A 22,204-nucleotide genomic window follows, 5' to 3' on the forward strand; every position below is an offset into this window, starting at 1 on the left:
ATGCCTCATGGGACTTGTAGTTTTGCAACAGCTGGAGGGCCACAGGTTAAGCACAAATGAGATAAACAGAAGGGGCAGGCAGAAACCTAATCCAAAGAAAAGCCAGGGGGTCGATGCAGGCGGCGTTCAAGCAGAGTCAGGAGCAGATCAAGTTGGTAGCAGAGCTTCAACACAGTAACAGATAGCGGAATTGCAGGGAACATAATAGACCAAACAGAAATGACCCAGGGCAATAGTCTGCCTGGTGCCTGTGCGTGCTTGCACACCCATTCACGCACGTGCACGCACATGCGCACTTTTGCCACGGACAGAGCTCCTTATTGTTCTGTGCCTGTGCACAGATATGCACCTTTCCTGGCAGTAGGAAAGCCTATTTATTTACCTGTGAGTCCAGTAAATGTTTATTGCATATGACAAAATGTCAGTTAAGAAATCCAATGCGTTTTAGGGGTTCAAAACTGCACCTTCATCAGGGCTGAGGGATAAGATAAAATAATGTACAAAAATAGATAAAATAATGTAAAAAATGTTATGTTATCTTATTTCTCAGTCCTTATGAAGGGGGAATATGGGTCCCCAAGACACTTTGGCTTTCTCTTCTAAACGTTTGTCTTGTCCCCTAGTGAATGGAACGTATTTAGCCCTTGGAATGCATCTTCTAAGCTCTTGTCATGTGCAATAAATATTTAACCGACTCATATCAGATCTGTGGCACTCTTCATCCTTTCTACATTCCTTAAACGACTTCAGAGACCCCCAGTTGACAGAGAGCTGCCTCTAAAATTTGGATTTCATGCCTTATCCTTCCTACTTTTAGGGTCCAGAACTCTATCAACATAAACCAGAGAAGGATTCTCTATGTTCCCCTCCCTAAACCAAACTAAAAAATAAAGTTTTGTCTGGACTTATAACTGGACAGGTGGTGGTCAGGTGAACTAAGTACCAAAAAGCCTTCACTAAACCAAAGAGGAGCATGCTTTGACTAGAAGGTATTCATATGTCTCACTTCCATCACCTATCCAGAAAATATTGGGTTCGTTCCTCATATTTGTTTTCTTTTCATAAGAATTTGTCCGGTTTTGAGTTCTCGGCTTTCTACTCCATAGATGCCATGATTTCTACATACTGCATTGATAATGGTCAACAAGCCTGAAACAGCCATATGAAATATAGAAAACAATGCATTTATAACAGGGTTTCTCAGCCAGGGTTCCATGTAACCTTGGGTTCCTCCAGAGGTTGCTGGGGGTTACTTGCTCAATGAGCAATTTATGCATCTCAGATAAGTTCCCACTGACACCATTGAGCTTTTTAGCTATCTGTAAGGGAGTAATTCTTCCCAATAACCACAAGTGTAAGGAACATTCTTCCCAATAACCATCACACTAATCTATCATGAACTGTAGATATAGTAACTTTCAGCAGGAGTTCCCTGAGATGGCCAGAAAGTTATTTCAAGGGATCCTCTGTGAGAAACCCCTAAAATATGTTTAAGGTCTTGGGGAACCCTTATTAAAAAAACAAGTTAGTAGGGATCAATTGTAAAATGCCCCTTAGTAGTGGTCTGTAGGAAGAATGAAACCATTACAGTGATGGTCAAAATGCTACCCTTACAGACAGCTATAAAGATAATTTTGTCATGCTTTTGGTTTTGCAGAATAGTGTTGGCTCTAGAAATATAGCTCAAGGAACTCCTAGCAAACTTTGGAGCAACCCAGGGGTTCTGTGGAATCCTGCAGGCACCATTAAATGGGATGTCAATTAGCTAGAGCTCAAGGAACCCATAGCAACCTTTGGAGCAACCCAAGGGCTCCATGGAACCCTGCAGGCACCAAAAAATGGGAGGTCAGTTAGCTACAGGTCAAGGAACCCCTAGAAACCTTTGGAGCAACCCCAGGTTTCCATGGAACCCTGCAGGCACCATCAAATGGGAGGTCAATTAGCTAGAGCTCAAAAAACGCCTAGAAACCTTTGGTGCAACCCGAGGGTTCCATCGAATCCTGCAGGCACCGACAAATTGGAGGTCAATTAGCTAGAGCTCAAAGAACCCCTAGCAACCTTTGGAACAACCTGAAGGTTCCATGGAACCCTGCAGGCACCATCAAATGGGAGGTCAATTAGCTAGAGCTCAAGGAACCCCTAATAACCTCTTAAGGAACCCAAGGGTTCCATGGAACCCTGGTGGAGAATGGCTGGCCTAGAGGAAGAATGGTATGCATTGCTCCACCCACTATTGCTAATGGAGGAATTAGCCCCTAATTTTTGGATTTGTTATAAAAAATGGATAATCTGTTATCTTCTGATTCAAGAAGGCTTAGTGTGTTGTAATTATTTTACAAATAATGGAAATCCAGCGATGCTTTAGGCTTGGTTTCATGTCATTATAAGTCTGGAATAGATAGACTGTATACATTTGGAGAATGACCCGGCATGTCCTTCACCTTGACATAGACTCTATACTCTATATTACAGTAGATGTAGTTCTATTAGAATTAAATTTTACTAACACACTGGAGATGGAAAAAATACATTTCATTTTCTTTGCACGTAACAAAAAAAACATATAGTCTGTCTCTATTTCATATTACTGTGAACCAGAGGTAGGTAGCTGCTTCCTCTGGAGGAGTGGTTCTCAACCACCTGGTTACGGCCCACTGCTGGCCTATGGCTTTCCTCCTGCTGGGCTGCAGCTTCCTGTCTGTCACACAAGGCTCAGACTGCCCCCAGAGGAATGGATGATCCTCTGGTGGGTCACTACCTGCTACCCCACCAAAACACCTGGGTACTACTACTACTTTTTGTGTTTAAAAGTATCTTTGCTGAAAGTAGTCAATGGGCAGATTGATCTGCACAGGAGGAAATCATTGGAAGAGTCACTGGTGGGCAGTGCGAGGGATTGTCAATCTTCATCTGTGACCAATGCCGACTCCTGTGCTAAGGTAAGTTAAGTTCCAAAATTGACACAAATGAAGGGGCATTCTCCCCCAGGGCCTACTATGCTATCGACGTCAATGATATGAAGGGCTGTTTTTTTCTGGAGTTCACTTTCCCACTGACACCAATGATTTATAGAGCTATTCCTTTCTGGTGACCACTATATTATTGACCTCAATAATTTGGGGAGCTATGCTCCCCTGGGGGCCACTATCCCAGGGACACCAGTGAACTGAGGGGCTATTCTCCCCTAGAGTTCAAGACCCCACTGGCACCCATAAATTAACGGGTTATTCTCCCCTAGGGCCTATTGACACCATTGAATTGAGGAACTATTCTCTTCTGGGGCTGGTATTCCACTGACACCAATGATTTGGGGCTATTATTCCATAGAGATCGCTATACCATTCAACTCGATTTTCGGGGCCTATTCTCTCCCGGGGACCACTATCCCAGTGACACCAATACATTGAGGGGCTTTCCTCCCCTGGTGATAGACTTTCAATGAGGTAATGAATTAAAGTGGTTAATCTGTCCTGGAGAACACTATCCTACTTACACCAATGATTTGGGGACATATTCTTCTCTGGTGACCACTATACCATTGACTTCAATGATTTGGGGGGCTATTCAATTCTGCAGTCCATTATCTCAGTGACACCAATACATTAAGGGTTTATTCTCCCCTGGGGGCCAGGATTTCAATGACACCAATGCACTGAAGTTTATTAAAGGGCTATTCTTCCCTGAGGCCCTGACAGCAATGATTTGGGGAGATTTTTTTCTCTGGTGACCACTATACCATTATCTTCAATGATTTGGGGGGTATTCAATTCTGGAGGCCATTATCCCAGTGACACCAATGCATTGAAGGGTTTTTCTCCCCTTGGGGCCAGGATTGTAATGACACCAATGCATTAAAGGTTATTCAAGGGCTATTCTCGACTGGGGCCACTAACACCAATGATGTGGGGAGATATTCTTCTCTGGTAACCACTATACCATTTTCCTCAATGATTTGGATGCCTATTCAATCCTGTAGGCCATTATCCCAGTGGAATCAATGAACTGAGGGTCTATTCTATCCTGGGGACCAGGATTGCAATGATAGCAATGAATTAAAGGAGGTTATTCTTCTCTGGGGTCACTTACACCAATGATTTGGGAAGATATTCTTCTCTGGTGACCACTATACCATTGTCCTCAATGATTTGGGTGGCTTTTCTCTCCTGGGGGCCACTTTCCTGGTGCCACCAATGAAGTGAGGGGCTATTCTCCCCCAGTGCTGAGATCTCAATGACACCAATGAACTAAAGGAGGTTATTATACCCTGGGGACACTAACACAAATTATTTGGGGAGATATTCTTCTCCGGTGATCACTATACCATTGTCCCAGTGTTAATTTTGGCAGCAAATTTCGATTTAGTTTTAGTCGTAGTCTTAGGACTAAAATGGAATTTTTGGTTTAGTCCCATTTTAGTCTTCTGCAATTGTTTTAGTTTTAGTTATATTTAGTCGACTAAATCTCCAGTACATTTTAGTCGACTAAAACTCATTTTAGTTGTCTAAAATCTAATGGGTGTAATTAAATTGTAATGCATTAGTTAAACATTTCTCTACAATTTCCAAACTCATTATATACTGCTGGGGTGAAAAATCTCATATGTTATTATTTATGGTATTTAGGTATGAACATGCACTACAGACCAATGTTAATTTTGAAGTCAAATTTCAATTTAGTTTTATGCCCCGTACACACGGTCGGACTTTGTTCGGACATTCCGACAACAAAATCCATGGATTTTTTCCGACGGATGTTGGCTCAAACTTGTCTTGCATACACACGGTCACACAAAGTTGTCAGAAAATCCGATCGTTCTAAACGCGGTGACGTAAAACACGTACGTCGGGACTATAAACGGGGCAGTGGCCAATAGCTTTTATCTCTTTATTTATTCTGAGCATGCGTGGCACTTTGTCCGTCGGATTTGTGTACACACGATCGGAATTTCCGACAACGGATTTTGTTGTCGGAAAATTTTATCTCCTGCTCTCCAACTTTGTGTGTCGGAAAATCCGATGGAAAATGTCCGATGGAGCCCACACACGGTCGGAATTTCCGACAACACGCTCCGATCGGACATTTTCCATCGGAAAATCCGACCGTGTGTACGGGGCATTAGTCTTAGTCTTTTGACTAAAATGGCATTTTAGTTTTAGTTCCATTTTAGTCAGCTTAATTGTTTTAGTTTTAGTCGTATTTTAGTCAACTAAAATAGTATTCATTTAGTCGACTAAAATGTTTTAGTCAACAAAATTAACACTGCATTGTCCTCAATGATTTGGGTGGCTTTTCTCTTCTGGAGGCCACTTTCCTGGTGACGCCAATGAATTGAGGGGCTGCCCCCCCCCCCCCGGGGGGCTGGGATCCCAATGACACCAATGAATTTGAGCAGGTTATTCTCCTCTGGGGCCTCTATCACCAATTATTTGGGGAGATATTCTTCTCTGGTGACCACTATACCAATGTCCTCAATGATTTGGGTGGCTTTTCTCTTCTGGGAGACACTTTCCTGGTGACACCAATGAATTGAGGGGTCATTCTCCCGGGGGGCTAAGATCCCAATGACACCAATGATTTGGTGGCTATTTTCTCTTTTTAAAACATTTTAAATACATATTTTGCATTCCTATATTTTTATTGTATGAATTTAAGCCCTTTTTTTTATACTGTTGGGGCAAGGAAGGTTTTGGAAGAATTTACCAGGCATTGGTATCACTAAGGTTGACAACCAATGGTCTGGAGGTGGATTTCCATCTACTTGTATGAAGAATACACTCTATAATATTCCCAGCAAGCCTTTTGGTGTCTGGTCATGCTGCTGTTGGCCATACAACATTGATGTTTTATGTAATCAATCCAATTGTTTCAATCAATTGACTTGATGAAAAGATGCTTTGGAGTAGCGCCACCAGTGTGTTCACTCACAGCAATCCATTCACTTACCGTGTAGAAAGTCTATTACAAAAGCAATGGACAAAATTGAAATTGATTATTTTAGAATTGATCGATTGTTCTATTCACTAAACAAATTGAATTTTTCAACCTTTTCCATATGAAAAATGAATCAAACGCAACAGGAATGGTAGTGCAAAATGATCAATGAGCATACCGACTGAGTTGGCCAACCGTAAAGTAAGTGTAAACCAAAACCTTTCTTTTAGTTTTGAATACAGTAGTTAATGGTTAAGACCCCCTAACTTTTTTTTTTTACATCTGTTTCCCATTAGGGAGATTTTCCTTTACTTCCTGTCCAAGGAACAAAACAGGAAGTAAGAGTAAATCTCTTTGAAGTTTGGGGAAATCCCCTCCCAGGTAGTTGTCACCAGAACAGGTTCTCGTGTTTGCAAAGTACATACAGTACCATGGACCAGGTTTCCCATCCATTCTTGAGCCCTTATGAAGCGGGTCCTGTTGAGCTGCTTGCACAGATCTCGAAGAATTAAAAAAAAAATAGATGTATATACTTTATTTTATATAAAATATATAAAAAACAAGATCCTTAATCAGGGTAATCCACTCTACGGTAGAATGCCTGGCGTGCTGTGCGGAGCAAAGTTCCCTAAACCATCACATCATGCATGATGCCGCTTTACCCCAAAAGCATTATATGGATCCTAAGGTTCCACCGAAATACCTAGCCATGTGATGCTAGACCTCTGCCCACATGTCCTACATGGCACCGCAAGCAAAGCAAACCAATAAAAAACGTTCAAAACATTTCACAAAACAGTTCAAAGGCCCAAAGCTTTAGTGAAAATCCAAAAACACAAAAAGGATGGCTGGGGAAGGGTAAATCTTCTTCAGATGTTCTCTTCCTCCTTAAAGTCCATAAGGTTATAGTCTTTGAGCAGACTGCGGACCAATCTGCAACAGTCCTCAATGGACATCCTCTCCTTCTGGTTAACGAGGTGCCTTTTGGCGCACCACACAGCGTCCTTAAAGCAACACATCACCCGCCAGGTGCCATCAATGTCCTCCTGAGTAAATGTCCGACAGAAAAGTCCATTCAGCACCCCAAAGTGGTTGAGAGCAGCCTGGCCTACAAAGGCTTTGAGTTCTGGTTCCTGGGCTGTCAACAGGTCCTGTGCAAAGGAGCACTCCCAGAAAACATGTAGAGCAGATTCTTCATGAATGATACAAAAGGGGCAGTGACTGTATCTGCACAGGTGGTTGGAGGTAGGCCTGGAACAGTCTCCACAGTATCCTTGGCTCTGATCAACTGGTTGACGGTCTTCGGTTTCAACAAGTCGGGCTTAACTTCTTCCAACCCCTGCTCCTTGATAAGTTTAGCATCCAAGTAACACCAAGGAGTGTTCCAGTTGTAGGGGATGGAGCTGTCCCATTTCTCCCATCCAAGGGACCTCCAAAGAGGCAGGAGGGAAAAACAGGACTTTGGAGCTGCCATCAGAGGCCATTGTCCGATCAATTAACCACTTGCTGCAGGGCGGCGTACAGGACTTTGAGTGATTATCCCGGGATAGTGCCATATAAGAGGACTTTCTTGTAAAAGCAATAATAGCCACTGGATTGCTTTTATAAATGGTGAGAAGTGTTAAAAAAAAGGTCTGGTCTTCAAGTCCAGTTGCAAAACCCTTCTGAAAGAAATACATAAAGCCTACCAAGATTCAAGAAAGAATACGCACAATGAACGTATTTAGAAAATATTTGATTATCCTGAAGTTCAGTTTGAAATTGCGGCGAGCCAGATGTAACGGGAGTTGCGGAGCCATTTGACGATTAGCGAGCAGGGAGAGATAATGCAGACATACAAGGCTCTTCCTCCAGAGCTCAATCTCTACATTAATGTACACTAATACCATTTTGTCGTCTAATGGACGCTAATGCGATCTCCCCTCCGCCGCGCACGTAGCGGATTCCTCAGACATTAGCGTAATGGTCGCCGGAGCCCCTTAATACATCTCATCTAAACGTTTCACAGCGATGACGTGGAGAAGGCAGTAGAAGGAAGATATTAGAGCATTTCATTTCCCCCGACAGTAATCACCAGTTCCACACCGACGAGACAGAGCAGGCTATTATAGCGGCATTGCGCAACGAGCGGGGAAAACCGCTGAGACAGGCTCTCCGTTGGCTGCCTAATTCCTTCCCATTCCTGCGCTCGTTTATTTTCATTTGGAGAGTTTTGTTTACAAACGAGGAGAAATAGAGATGTTTCCAGAACTAAGTCTGCCGAGCTAGACGCGCCGGCCGATCGGAAATGGGTTTTGTTCATTTTAAAGGTATACTGCAGACAAAGAAAAAGACTGGATATTTCTGCGTGTGGCCTTGTTGGAGAGATTTCCCTTTACTTCCTGTTCCAGTTACAATTAGATTTCTCATCTCCATACCTGGGAACTTTCCAGCTTTTGCCAGGAGATGCCGAATTTTCACGTAATCTACTGGTATTCTGGGTGGCACGCTCCATTCAACAGCTGCCTGCTGACCTACAGGAGGGACAGCAGCTTCTCTATCCTTCTTCCAATGGCAGCCTACCTCAGGCAAGGAAGAGCAAGGAGAGGGGCGCCCGCTGAGAACAGAATGGGCCCAGAGCCACCTCTCCACCTCAAAGCCTTCCCTAGAGCCACCCAGGGCCCCCTAATTCAATGCACCCCACAGCTCCCCCCCCCAACCTCCTACCTTCCCTATACTCTCTCATCACACTGGCACATATGCCAAAGCAATCCTTCTAAGACTGACAACGATGCAGAGGCATTTTTTTCACACTGACAGTGATTCAGAGGCATTGTTCCTGCCAGTGTCACCACTGATGGAGGAGCATGTTCTCCTTCCAGTGACACCACTGACACAGGAGCATGTTCTCCTTCCGGTGACACCACTGACACAGGAGCATGTTCTCCTTCCGGTGACATCCACTGACACAGGGGCATGTTCTCCTTCCAGTGACACCACTGACACAGGAGCATGTTCTCCTTCCGTAGACATCACTGATACAGGGGCATGTTCTCCTTCCAGTGACACCACTGACACAGGGACATGTTGTCCTTCCAGTGACACCACTGAAACAGGGATGTGTTCTCCTTCAAGTGACGCCACTGACACAGGAGCATGTTCTCCTTCCAGTGATATCACTGACACAGGAGCATGTTCTCCTTCCGGTGATATCACTGACACAGGAGCATGTTCTCTTTCCAGTAACACCACTGACACAGGGGCATGTTCTCCTTCCGGTGACACCAATGACACAGGGGCACGTTCTCCTTCCAGTGACACCACTGACACAGGAGCATGTTCTCCTTCCAGTGACACCACTGACACAGGGGCATGTTCTTTTTCCAGTGACACCACTGACACAGGAGCATGTTCTCCTTCCAGTGACACCACTGACACAGGGGCATGTTCTTCCAGTGACGCCACTGACGCAGGAGCATGTTCTCCTTCCAGTGACACCACTGACACAGGAGCATGTTCTCTTTCCAGTGACACCACTGACACAGGAGCATGTTCTCCTTCCAGTGACACCACTGACACAGGGGCATGTTCTCCTTCCAGTGACACAGGAGCATGTTCTCCTCCAGTGACACAGAATCATGTTCTCCTTCCAGTGGCATCACTGACACAGGAGAATGTTCTCCTTCCGGTGACACCACTGACACAGGAGCATGTTCTCCTTCCGGTGACACCACTGACACAGGGACATGTTCTCCTTCCGGTGACGTCACTGACGCAGGAGCATGTTCTCCTTCCAGTGACACCACTGACACAGAATCATGTTCTCCTTCCGGTGACACCACTGACACAGGGACATGTTCTCCTTCCAGTGACACCAGGACATTTTCTCCTTCCAGTGACACCACTGACGCAGGAGCTTGTTCTCCTACCAGTGACACCACTGACACAGGAGCATGTTCTCCTTCCAGTGACACCACTGACACAGGGACATGTTCTCCTTCCAGTGACACCACTGATACAGGAGCATGTTCTCCTTCCAGTGACATCCCAGATACAGGAGCATGTTCTCCTGACACAGAATCATGTTCTCCTTCCAGTATCACCACTGACACAGGAGCATGTTCTCCTTCCAGTGACACCACTGACACAGGGGCATGTTCTCCTTCCAGTGACGTCACTGACGCAGGAGCATGTTCTCCTTCCAGTGACACCACTGACACAGGAGCATGTTCTCCTTCCAGTGACACCACTGACACAGGGGCATGTTCTCCTTCCAGTGACACCACTGACACAGGGGCATGTTCTCCTTCCAGTGACACCACTGACACAGGGGCATGTTCTCCTTCCAGTGACACCGCTGACACAGGAGCATGTTCTCCTTCCAGTGACATCATTGATGCAGGAGCATGTTCTCCTTCCAGTGACACCACTGACACAGGGGCATGTTCTCCTTCCAGTGACACCACTGACACAGGGGCATGTTCTCCTTCCAGTGACACCACTGACACAGGAGCATGTTCTCCTTCCAGTGACATCACTGACACAGGAGCATGTTCTCCTTCCGGTGACGTCACTGACACAGGAGCATGTTCTCCTTCCGGTGACACCACTGACACAGGGACATGTTCTCCTTCCAGTGACACCAGGACATTTTCTCCTTCCAGTGACACCACTGACGCAGGAGCATGTTCTCCTACCAGTGACACCACTGACACAGGAGCATGTTCTCCTTCCAGTGACACCACTGACACAGGAGCATGTTCTCCTTTCAGTGACACCACTGATACAGGAGCATGTTCTCCTTCCAGTGACATCCTAGATACAGGAGCATGTTCTCCTTCCAGTGACACCACTGACACAGGAGCATGTTCTCCTTCCAGTGACACCACTGACACAGGGACATGTTCTCCTTCCAGTGACACCACTGATACAGGAGCATGTTCTCCTTCCAGTGACATCCTAGATACAGGAGCATGTTCTCCTGACACAGAATCATGTTCTCCTACCAGTGACACCACTGACACAGAATCATGTTCTCCTTCCAGTGACATCCCTGATACAGGAGCATGTTCTCCTTCCAGTGACAACGCTGACACAGGAGCATGTTCTCCTACCAGTGACACCACTGACACAGGGACATGTTCTCCTTCCAGTGACACCACTGATACAGGAGCATGTTCTCCTTCCAGTGACATCCCTGATACAGGAGCATGTTCTCCTTCCAGTGACACCACTGACACAGAATCATGTTCTCCTTCCAGTGACACCACTGACACAGGAGCATGTTCTCCTTCCAGTGACACCACTGACACAGGAGCATGTTCTCCTTCCAGTGACACCACTGACACAGGAGCATGTTCTCCTTCAAGTGACACCACTGACACAGGAGCATGTTCTCTTTCCAGTGACACCACTGACACAGGAGCATGTTCTCCTTCCAGTGACACCACTGACACAGGAGCATGTTCTCCTTCAAGTAACACCACTGACACAGGAGCATGTTCTCCTTCCAGTGACACCACTGACGCAGGAGCATGTTCTCCTTCCAGTGACACCACTGACACAGGAGCATGTTCTCCTTCCAGTGACACCACTGACATCAGGGATGTTGTCCTTCCAGTGACACCATTAGTACAGGGGCATTTTTCTTTCGACTGACACCATTGTGACAGGCACATCTTTAGCTTCCAGTGACGCCACTGACACGGGAGCATCTTTTCCTTCCAATGACACCACCAAGGCAGGGACATTTTTTTCTTAGAATGACATCACCAGTGCAGGATCATTTTGTCTTTCCAGCGACACCATTGACACAGGAACATTTTTTACTTCTAGTCACACATATCTTGTGACTATAGTGACTTTATTTATTATTATTATTATTTTTATTTTTTTTTAATTTATTTATTTTTTTCTTAATTATGATTATTTTTCTTTACAGTAAATGTTATCCTCAATAAAGGAGACAACTATATACTGTATATATTTGGTTCTCTAGTTCCTGAAACCATTAAGCTCCTAAACACAGCACGAGCTACATAGAAGTTTAATTAAGGTTAATGGAAAACAATTTCCAAATTCATAAGCGTGTCCAGAGCCCGAAAATACTATAATGCTCTGCAAATGTTCCAAAACAAAAAAATGCTCATTAATGCCCAATGCCCGACATGAACTAGCACTAATATATACTGAACAAAGCATTTATATGCATTATTGTGCTATTGACATACCTGGGAACTTCTGAAAATTATAATTCCTAAGAATGGGGGTATAGTGGTGGGCATGAATAGTGAATAACGAATAGTGCACCACCACAAGTGGGGGGGGGGGGGGAGGTGGCAATATTATATTAACTTCTGGATATGGTTATTAGATACTCAAGAAGGACATTTAAGTGAGAGGGAAGTTTTAGAGTTCCAGGAAATTTTAATGCCATTGGATACACATAATACACCCAACTTACATCAATGTAGCGTTAACCCTTCTTATTTAGTTTAAAGTGTAACTGAACGAGCACAACATACAGGGATATACAATGTAATACTGACATATAATCACACACATAGGTTGGACTTGATGGACTTGTGTGTTTTTTCAACCTCACCAACTATGTAACTAAACCCAAGAACCCACCATTCTTAGATGTGGTTGATGCATTATTATTTTTAATGATTTTTTCCCCTTCTCACCCAGAGACCCTGCCAGGGGGGTACTTTCTGTTATAGTTACATTTTATTTTCTGCATTAATAACTTGGCAGAGGTTCTAAGCCATCCCCACTCTACGGCAAACCATGTTAAATTCTATTTTAAAGTGCAACTGCAACCTACTAGGTAAATGGACCCCCTAGCTCTGTTATGTGGAAGACTTGCTCATACCTGGGGTTGAGCCAGAATAATAGTGGCTTTGGGGAATTTATTAAAAAAAAAAAAATCGTCCTTCAGGTTAAGTGCATTTTTTTAGCTGTTACGCTTTACCTAGAAAATTGTGGAATGCACAACATCCCTATATGTACCCTATACCATGCTTTCTGTGTTTTTTGTTTTGCAGAATAGCAATACCCAATAATGACCACAAGATGGCACCCAATGAACATTTACCAGATACATTTCTTGGAATTCAGGAAGCTTTGACAATAAAGTTTATTTGAAGCGAATGTCAAGGCAAAATTTTTAAAAAATTAGTACGTCTCTGCAATACATACACATCCCCATGTTTATCACTGTAAACACACTGCAAATACAGAAAAATAATTGTTGATGTGGCGGAAATATAGTCTGTCACTACCTTACTATATGACAACACAGTTGTTGACTCCAAATTCCAAACAGGTGTTATCAGCCCTGCTTCCTAATCACTTATGGAATACAAAGAATACAGACCGTTGAGCATCACCTTCCCCTCCTCATCTTCACAACTCCTCATCTCCATAACCATAACTTCTCTTCAACTCCATAAACTCTCCTCAGCTCCTTCCCCCTCCTCATCTCCATATCTTCTCTTCATCTCCATAACCCCCTCTCATCTTCATAACTTCTTCTCATCTCTATAAACTCCTCTCATCTCCTTCCCCCTGCTCAACTCCATAACCTCCTCTCAGCTTCATAATTTCTCTTCGTCTCCATAACTTCCTGTCATCTCCATAATTTTTCTTCAGCTCAATAACTCCCTATCATGATCATCTCCCTAACATCTCCTCATCTCTATAACTTCTCTTCATATCCATAACCTCCTCCGATCTCCATAACATCTCCTCTGATCTCCATAACCTCCTCTCATCTCCATAGTTTTTCTTCAGCTCAATAACTCCCTATCATCTCCATAACTTCTCCTCATCTCTATAACTTCTCTTCATCTCCATAACCTCCTCTCTTCTCCATAACCTCTCTTCATTTCCATATCCTCCTCTGATCTCCATAACTTCTCATCTCGAAAACCTTATCTCATTTCCATAACTTCTTTTCATCTCCATAATTTATCTTCATCTCCATAACCTCCTCTCATTTCCATAATTTCTTCTCATCTCCATAACCTCTCTTCATATCCATAACCTCCTCCGATCTCCATAACCTTCTCTCATCTCCATAATTTTTCTTCAGCTCAATAACTCCCTATCATCTCCATAACTTCTCCTCATCTCTATAACTTCTCTTCATCTCCATAACCTCCTCTCTTCTCCATAACCTCTCTTCATTTCCATAACCTCCATAACTTCTCATCTCGAAAACCTTATCTCATTTCCATAACTTCTTCTCATCTCCATAATTAATCTTCATCTCCATAACCTCTTCTCATCTCCATAACCTCTCTTCATTTCAATAACCTCCTCTGATCTCCATAACTTCTCATCTCGAAAACCTTATCTCACTTCCATAACTTCTTCTCATCTCCATAATTTATCTTCATCTCCATAACCTCCTCTTAGCTCCATAATTTCTTCTCATCTCCATAACCTCTCCTCATCTCTATAACCTCTCCGCACCTTTTCTCCACCCTCATCTCCAAACCTCGTATCTCCTTCCCGCCTTCTCATCTCCATAACCTCTCCTTCTCCTTCTTAACTCCATAACTTCTGCCCCACTCCTCCTCCCCACCCTTATCTCCATTATCTCTCCACATCTCCTCCTCATCTCCATAACCCCAACACATTGCAGCTTTAAAAAGCTCAGTACAGCATTTTTTATTTTTTAGTCATCAAAAGCAGCCCTTTTCTTAAAATGTGCCAGTACACACAGGCATGTAAACATGAGTAACAAAACAAAAAAATAGAAAACTCTGCTTTTCAGGTCAGTATTTTGCGCCGGTAATTGAATCTCTGCATGACACCACATGGATCCCTATTGCCTCCAGTATGGGCACCAAGGCATGGACTGTTTGTGTGCATGGGACCTTTGGCAGTCTCATGGGTCTTTGCTGGGCTTGTGTTGATGGGCAAATGCGCCTTGCTTTCCGTTCTGCATTTTATATCTGTTTGAAATGCTTCTGTGATCAATCAGAATTCCTTGGCAGGCGCCGTGGACGCGCGTCAAGTTCCTTTTGCATTCCCATTGACTTGTTTGGGGTGAGAAGCAGGTATGATGTGAGGGGAAAAAAAAGCCCATCAACATGAGCCACCTATCACCTAGGAAATAACCTAATCACCTAACCAATCACCTTCATTCACTAACGTAGATAGATTATCATTCTGTAGACATTTGGGCACCAGGTACTAACACAAGGACCTTCCTAATGATGTGATAGTAACATTTTGACAAATTTCCCTTTTCTAGAGAGAGGCAGCAACACTCATTTCAAACAGAAAGGTATTGTATCACCGTGAACACGGAACATGTGTGAGATGTACATTGCTGGTTTTATAGTTTTCTGTTGGGACACAAAACACCAACAGTAGTTTGAGTCACACGATAAAATAAACACTCTACTAAGCTACTCTAAGAAGACTAGCCTCTCCGACTCTCTCACACAGCTCCAGCCAGAGGGCTAGTCCAAACTCCAAATGCCGTAGCAAACAAACACGACCACCACTGGCCAACCTCAGCTCACTAAGCCTTTTATTGGAGCGTGTTTGGGTTTCGTCCCTCGTTTCTGTGTCCATGGGCTGACGCGTTTCACCCCATGTAATGCTTAGTCATAGGAATCCTTGGACACAGGAAGGGGCTGGAGTGTTTAAACACCAAATTGGTTTTATGGGGACGTTTGAGATATTTGTTGTTATTCTTATATTATAAATGGGTGTATTGTATTATTTTATATTGTTGCAACAACCTTGTTGGTTTATTGGAGTATGTGCAACAATATGTCATAGGGAAACATTAAAGGGGTTGTAAAGGTTCGTGTTTTTTCACTCTAAGCCTATTTTTGAAATTTGGTGTTTACAAGTTAAAATCCGTATTTTTTGCTAGAAAATTACTTAGAACCTGCAAACATTATGTATATTTTTTTAGCAGAGAATCTAGAGAATAAAATGGAGATTGTTGCAATATTTTATATCACACGGTATTTGTGCAGCGGTGTTTTAAACACAAATTTTTAGAAAAGGGACACTTTCATGAATTTTAAAAAATCCAAACAGTAAAGTTACCCCAATTTTTTTGTATAATGTGAAAGATGATGTTACGCCGAGTAAATAGATACCAAACATGTCACGCTTTATAATTGCACGCACTCGTGGAATGGCGACAAAGTACGGTACCTAAGAATTTCCATATGCGACACTTTAAATTTTTTTTACGGTTACCAGGTTAGAGTTACAGAGGAGGTCTAGTGCTAAAATTATTGCTCTTACTCTGACGATCGCGGCGATACCTCACATGTGTGATTTGAACACCGTTTACATATGCGTGCGCAACTTCCGTATGCGTTTTCTTTGCTGTGAGAGCTTGCGGGGACGGGGGCGCTTTAAAAATTTTTTTTTTTTTTCTTATTTATTTTATTTATTTTAAAATTCATAAATTGTGTTTAAAAAAATAATGTTTTGATGACTTTTATTGCTGTCACAAGGAATGTAAACACCCCTTGTGACAGTAATAGGTGATGACAGGTACACTTTATGGAGAGATCGGGGGTCTAAAAGACCCCCCATCCCTCCTTTACACTTCAAAGTATTCAGATCGCCAAAAACAGCGATTCTGAATACTGTGTACTTTTTTAAAAACTGCGCCATTGGCAGCCGAGTAAACGGGAAGTGACGTCATGACGTCGCGTCCACGTTTACAATTTGAAGGCTGGAACGAAGCCGCCCACAGCTTCGTTCCAGCCCGCCCCCAGCCCCCGGAGGCATCGGATTGGTCACCGAGACTCCGGATCGACCAGGAGGCCCGGTAAGAGCGGCGGGGTATAACAGCCGAGCGGCTTTTAGCCACATCGGTTGTTATACACGGATAGCCAATCGCCGGCTCTAAACAACGGTACCGGGATGATGCCTGCAGCTGCGGGCATCATCCCGGTATAACCCCCGAAAGCCGAGTATGCACATCTGCGTACGGTCGGCGGGAAGGGGTTAATGCATCTTATGCATTAAGGTGAAAAAACACCTGTCAGTGACCGGCCCCCTAGCCCCCCCGTTTTACTTACCTGAACCCTTAATCTTGTCCCACGGGGATGCGCCTTCTCTCTGCTAGGGGGTTCTCGGCTGTTGTTGGATAGCTTTATAGCAGCGCAGCCATTGGCTCTCGCTGATGTCAATCAAATCGGGGGGCGGGGCCGAGTCCTGCATTCGGCGTCTATGGACGCCGAATGCTGGACTCGGGAGCGCGCCCGCAAGGTAGCCCCCCGGGAGAGCGCTTCTCTCAGGGGGTTTGATGCAGGGGAGGAGCCAAGACAGCCGCCGAGGGACCCCAGAAGACCAGGATCAGGGCCACTGTGCGCAAAACGAGCTGCACATGGAGGTAAGTATGATATGTTTGTTATTTAAAAAAAAAAAAAAAATTACCTTTACTGTCACTTTTAGGGTCGGTTCACACATGGGCAACACGACTTTAGCGCGACTTTGTACCGCGACTTCAGCGTGACTTTAGCGCGACTTCAGCGCGACTTCGGCAAATTACGAGGCGACTTGAAGTCGCCTCCATGACAGGCGACTTCGCCTGTGGCCAATCACGGGGCAATCAGCTCTCTGGGAGGGAGGGGGGAGGGAGGGGTTTTCCCTGCAAAGTCGCTTGACTTTACAGAGAGATCCGACTTGGAGACGACTTCCATTGATTTCTATGGTACAGGTCGCCTACCAAGTCGGATCAAAGTAGTACAGGGAGTACGCTCTGAAGTCGGAGCGACTTCAGTAGTGTCTATTAAGACACTAGCGTTAACTCCCATTGAAACTATTTCTGGGGCGACTTGGGGCGACTTGAGGGCGTACAAGTCGGATCCCAAGTCGCCCCAGTGTGAACCGAGCCTAAGGCTTCATGCACACTGGTTTATAGTTGTAAACTCTGTTACTCCTGACTAGACATGTGCAATTTGTTTTGTTCCGAATTAGTTTCTCAACGAAATTCGACAGATTCGTTAATTCAGAAATATTCGAATTAATGAAAACCTGTTTAACGACTATTTCCGAAAACGAAAATTCGGAAATTTGGAAAATGGGAAATTCGAAAAGCTGAAAATTCGAAAATCCGAAAATAATAATGAAAATCCGAAGGTTCAAAAGAACGAAAATCCGAAAATAAGAACGAAAATGTTAAAAGCTGAAAATTCGAAAATCCCAAATATTAACTAACTAATAATAATAACTATTACTAACTATTAAATTATAGGTAATGGAATTTCCTTTCAAATTTGGCTGTTAGTGAACATAACGAATACGAATTTATCCGAAGTTACGAATTATCCGAAATAACAAATGCCGAATCGTAACAAATGTAACGTAACAAATTAATAATAATAAATAATAAGAATAAAAACTTTTTATTATTATTATTATTATAAATTATTATTATTAATTTGTTACGTTCCATTCGTTTAGATGCGGCATTTTTTATTTCGGAAACTTTGTAACGTTACGTTCATAAACAGCCAAACTTGAAAGGAAATTCCAATACCTATAACTTATTAGTTAGTTATTATTAGTTAGTAATTTCTTTATTATTTCGGAGTTTCGAATTTTTGAATTTTCGGATTTTCATTCTTATTGTCAGAATTTCAAATTTTCGAATTTCCAAATTTCCGAATTTTGGATTTTCGAATTTCTTGAATTCTCAAATGACCCAAAAAATGAAAAAAAAAAAAAAAAAAGAATGAAATGAAAACTAACACATTTTTCAGCAATGCACATGTCTACACCTGACAGGAAAAAAAATAAGTGTTAACCGCTTGCCGACCGCCTCACGCAGATATACTGCGGCAGAAGGGTTAGTACAGTCAGAATCACGTACCTGTACGTTCCCCTTTAAGAAGCGACCAGCGGGCGTGCCCGCGGCAAGCTCCATCAGTCAGGTCGCGGTTCCCGCGGACTCGATCGCCGCGGGGATACCAGCGATCGCCTTACGGGGAGAAAGAACAGGGAGATGCTAATGTAAACAAGCATCTCCCCGTTCTGCCTAGTGACAGTGTCACTGATCTCTGCTCCCTGTCATCGGAGCAGAGATCAGTGACGTGTCACATACAGCCATGCCCCTCACAGTTAGAAACACTCCCCAGGACACACTTAACCCCTACACTGCCACCTAGTGGTTAACCTCTTCACTGCCAGTGTCATTTACACAAGAATCAGTGCATTTGTATAGCACTGATTGCTGTATAAATGACAATGGTCCCAAAAATGTGTCAAAAATGTCCGATCTGTCCGCCATAATGTCGCAGTTATGATAAAAATTGCTGATCGCCACCATTTAAGAAAAAAAAAATTATTAATATAAATGCCATAAAACTATCCCCTATTTTGTAAACGCTATAACTTTTGCGCAAACTGATCAATAATCGCTTATTGCGACTTTTTTAACCAAAAATATGTAGAAGAATACGTATCGGCCTAAACTGAGGAAAAAAATTGTTTTTTTTATATATTTTTGGGGGATATTTATTATAGAAAAAAGTAAAAAATAAAATTTTCAAAATTTTCGCTCTTCTTTTGTTTAAAGCGCAAAAAATAAAAACCGCAGGGGTGATCAAATACCACCAAAAGAAAGCTCTATTTGAGGGGAAAAAAAGGACGTCAATTATGTTTGGGAGCCACGTCGCACGACCGCGCAATTGTCAGTTAAAACGACGCAGTGCCGAATCGCAAAAAGTGCTCTGGTCAGGAGGGGGGTAAATTCTTCCGGGGCTGAAGTGGTTAAAAACCCACCTAGGCTGCAGTTTTTCAAACGTATTTAGGCGCCTCTTAGCGTTTATTTTATTTAATTGTCCAGGATTATAATTTGTTCTGGCCATTGAAATAAATAAACACTCTTTGGCGTGTCTAGATCCGTTTAGGCACATTTTGTGTTGTTTGTGCCCAAAAAGCTCCTCTCCTGAACGCCATTCACCTGCGTTCAGGAGAGAAGCTTTGACTCCTCTAAAAGCCTATGTGTGCATGGACGCATGGGGCTGATTTACTAAATCTGGAAAGTGCAAAATCTGGTACAGCTTTGCATGGGAGCCAATCAGCTTCTAACTTCTGCTTATTCAATTAAGCTTTGACCAAAAAAAAAAACAGAAAACCGAAAGCTGATTGGTTGCTGTGAAGAACCGCACCAGATTTTGCACTCTCCAGTTTTAGTAAATCAACCCCTCAGGCTTTTATTGAAGGGAGTTCGGGGGCTTAGGCAAAAAACACCCAAATTCCCAAAAATGGCAGTTTAGGAGCATCAGTGCGCATGATTAAGCCCTATACAGGGTGAAATGCGTCAGTCCATGGACCCAGTTACCTAAAGATGTTCCAATAAAAGCATTACTGAGCTGAGATCAGTGTGTGGTGACCATCTTGGTTTACTAATACTACTTTAATAAATTTAATTTGTATATATATATATATATATATATATATATATATATATAATATATATATATATATATATATATATATATATATATATATATATGTGTATATTTTTATTATTTGTATTAATTTCATTTTATTTCAGTTTTTTTGTTACTTGGTACATGCTAGGTGTCCGATCTTTTATTATTAGTGTCCATTGTTGTGAATGACTGTCACATTGATAAAACTCGCTTTGGTGAGGTTGCTTTTGTGTACAGTGCATCCTGAAAGTATTCACAGCGCTTCGCTTTTTCCACATCTTGCTCTGTTACAGGCTTGTTCCAAAATGGATCAAATTCATTATTTTCCTCAAAGTTCTACAAACAATTCCCCATAATGACAACGTGAAAGAAGTGCGTTTGAAATCTTTGCAAATTTAATCAAAATAAAAAATGAAAAAAAAGTCCCATGTACAGAAGTATTCACAGCCTTTGCCATGACACTCAAAACTGAGCTCAGGTGCCTCCTATTTTCACTGGTCATCCTTGAGATGTTTCTACAACCTGATTGGAGCCCACCTGTGGTAAATTCAGTTGATTGGACATGATTTGGAAAGGCACACATCTGTCTATATAAAAGGTCCCATATTAACAGTGCATGTCAGAGCACAAACCAAGCCACGAAGTCCAAGGAATTGTCTGTAGACCTCCGAGACAGGATTGTATGGAGGCTCAGATCTGGGGAAGGGTACAGAAAAATATCTGCAGCATTGAAGGTCCTAATGAGCACAGTGGCCTCCATCACCCGAAAATGGAAGAAGTTTGGAACCACCAGGACTCTTCCTAGAGCGGGCCGCCCGGCCAAACTGAGCGATCGGGGAGAAGGGCCTTAGTCAGGGAGGTGACCAAGAACCCGATGGTCACTCTGACAGAGCTCCAGTGTTTCTCTTCAGAGGGAGGAGAACCTTCAAGAATAGGGTTGCCACCTTTCCTTCAAGCCAAACCCAAACACTTTAGCAGCCTGGGACACCTTTGGGTGCCCCAAGGAGAGTAGTAATGCGGTGCGCATAGCGTGCCGCAATGAACAGCAACTGTGGCCAATTTGCTATTGACATCATCACCCTGCTCCCCAATGATGCCAAACCTGCCCCCAGACAGCCACCCGCAGCTCCCGGATGGCAACAGATTTGTGTGTAACTATCTCGGTTACTTGAGGAGCCACAGCCCAGTCTGAACAATGTGTCCGGGTTTCAGTCCTCCTGAAACCCGGACACATGATTCAAAACCCCAACTGTCCAGGTGAATCCTGGACAGGTGGCAATCCTATTCTAGAAGAACAACCATCTCTGCAGCACTCCACCGATCAGGCCTGTATGGTAGAGTGGCCAGACGGAAGCCACTCCTCAGTAAAAGGCACAAGACAGCCCACCTGGAGTTTTCCAAAAAGCACCTGAATGACTCTCAGACCATGAGAAACAAAATTCTCTGGTCTGATGAAACAAAGATTGAACTCTTTGGTCTGAATGGCAAGCGTCATGTCTGGAAGAAACCAGGCACCGCTCATCACCTGGCCAATACCATCTCTATAGTGAAGCATGGTGGTGGCAGCATCATGCTGTGGGGATGTTTTTCAACGGCAGGGACCGGGAGACTAGTCAGGATCGAGGGAAAGCTGAATGAAGCAATGTAGCAATGTGCAGAGACATCCTTGATGAAAACCTGCTCCAGAGTGCTCTGGACCTCGTCCTGTTGGAAGATGAACCTTCTCCCCAGTCTAACGACCCTAAGCACACAGCCAAGATAACAAAGGAGTGGCTACGGGACAACTCTGTGAATGTCCCTTGAGTGGCCCAGCCAGAGCCCAGACTTGAGCCCCATTGAAAATCTCTGGAGAGATCTGA

The 22,204-nt window shown here is 43.5% G+C and overlaps 1 protein-coding gene across 1 annotated transcript in view; it reads left to right on the forward strand.

Moving 5' to 3' along the window:
* The window catches only part of LSAMP (limbic system associated membrane protein), a 526,302-nt gene that overhangs the window by 483,998 nt on the left and 20,100 nt on the right, over window positions 1–22,204 (forward strand). The window contains exon 8 of the mRNA XM_073614515.1: window positions 15,179–15,211. Coding sequence (XP_073470616.1) covers window positions 15,179–15,211 — 33 coding nt within the window. The remainder of the gene's footprint in view (window positions 1–15,178; window positions 15,212–22,204) is intronic.

Source organism: Aquarana catesbeiana, linkage group LG02 (assembly GCF_042186555.1).
Source record: "Aquarana catesbeiana isolate 2022-GZ linkage group LG02, ASM4218655v1, whole genome shotgun sequence".
Taxonomy (NCBI): domain Eukaryota; kingdom Metazoa; phylum Chordata; class Amphibia; order Anura; family Ranidae; genus Aquarana; species Aquarana catesbeiana.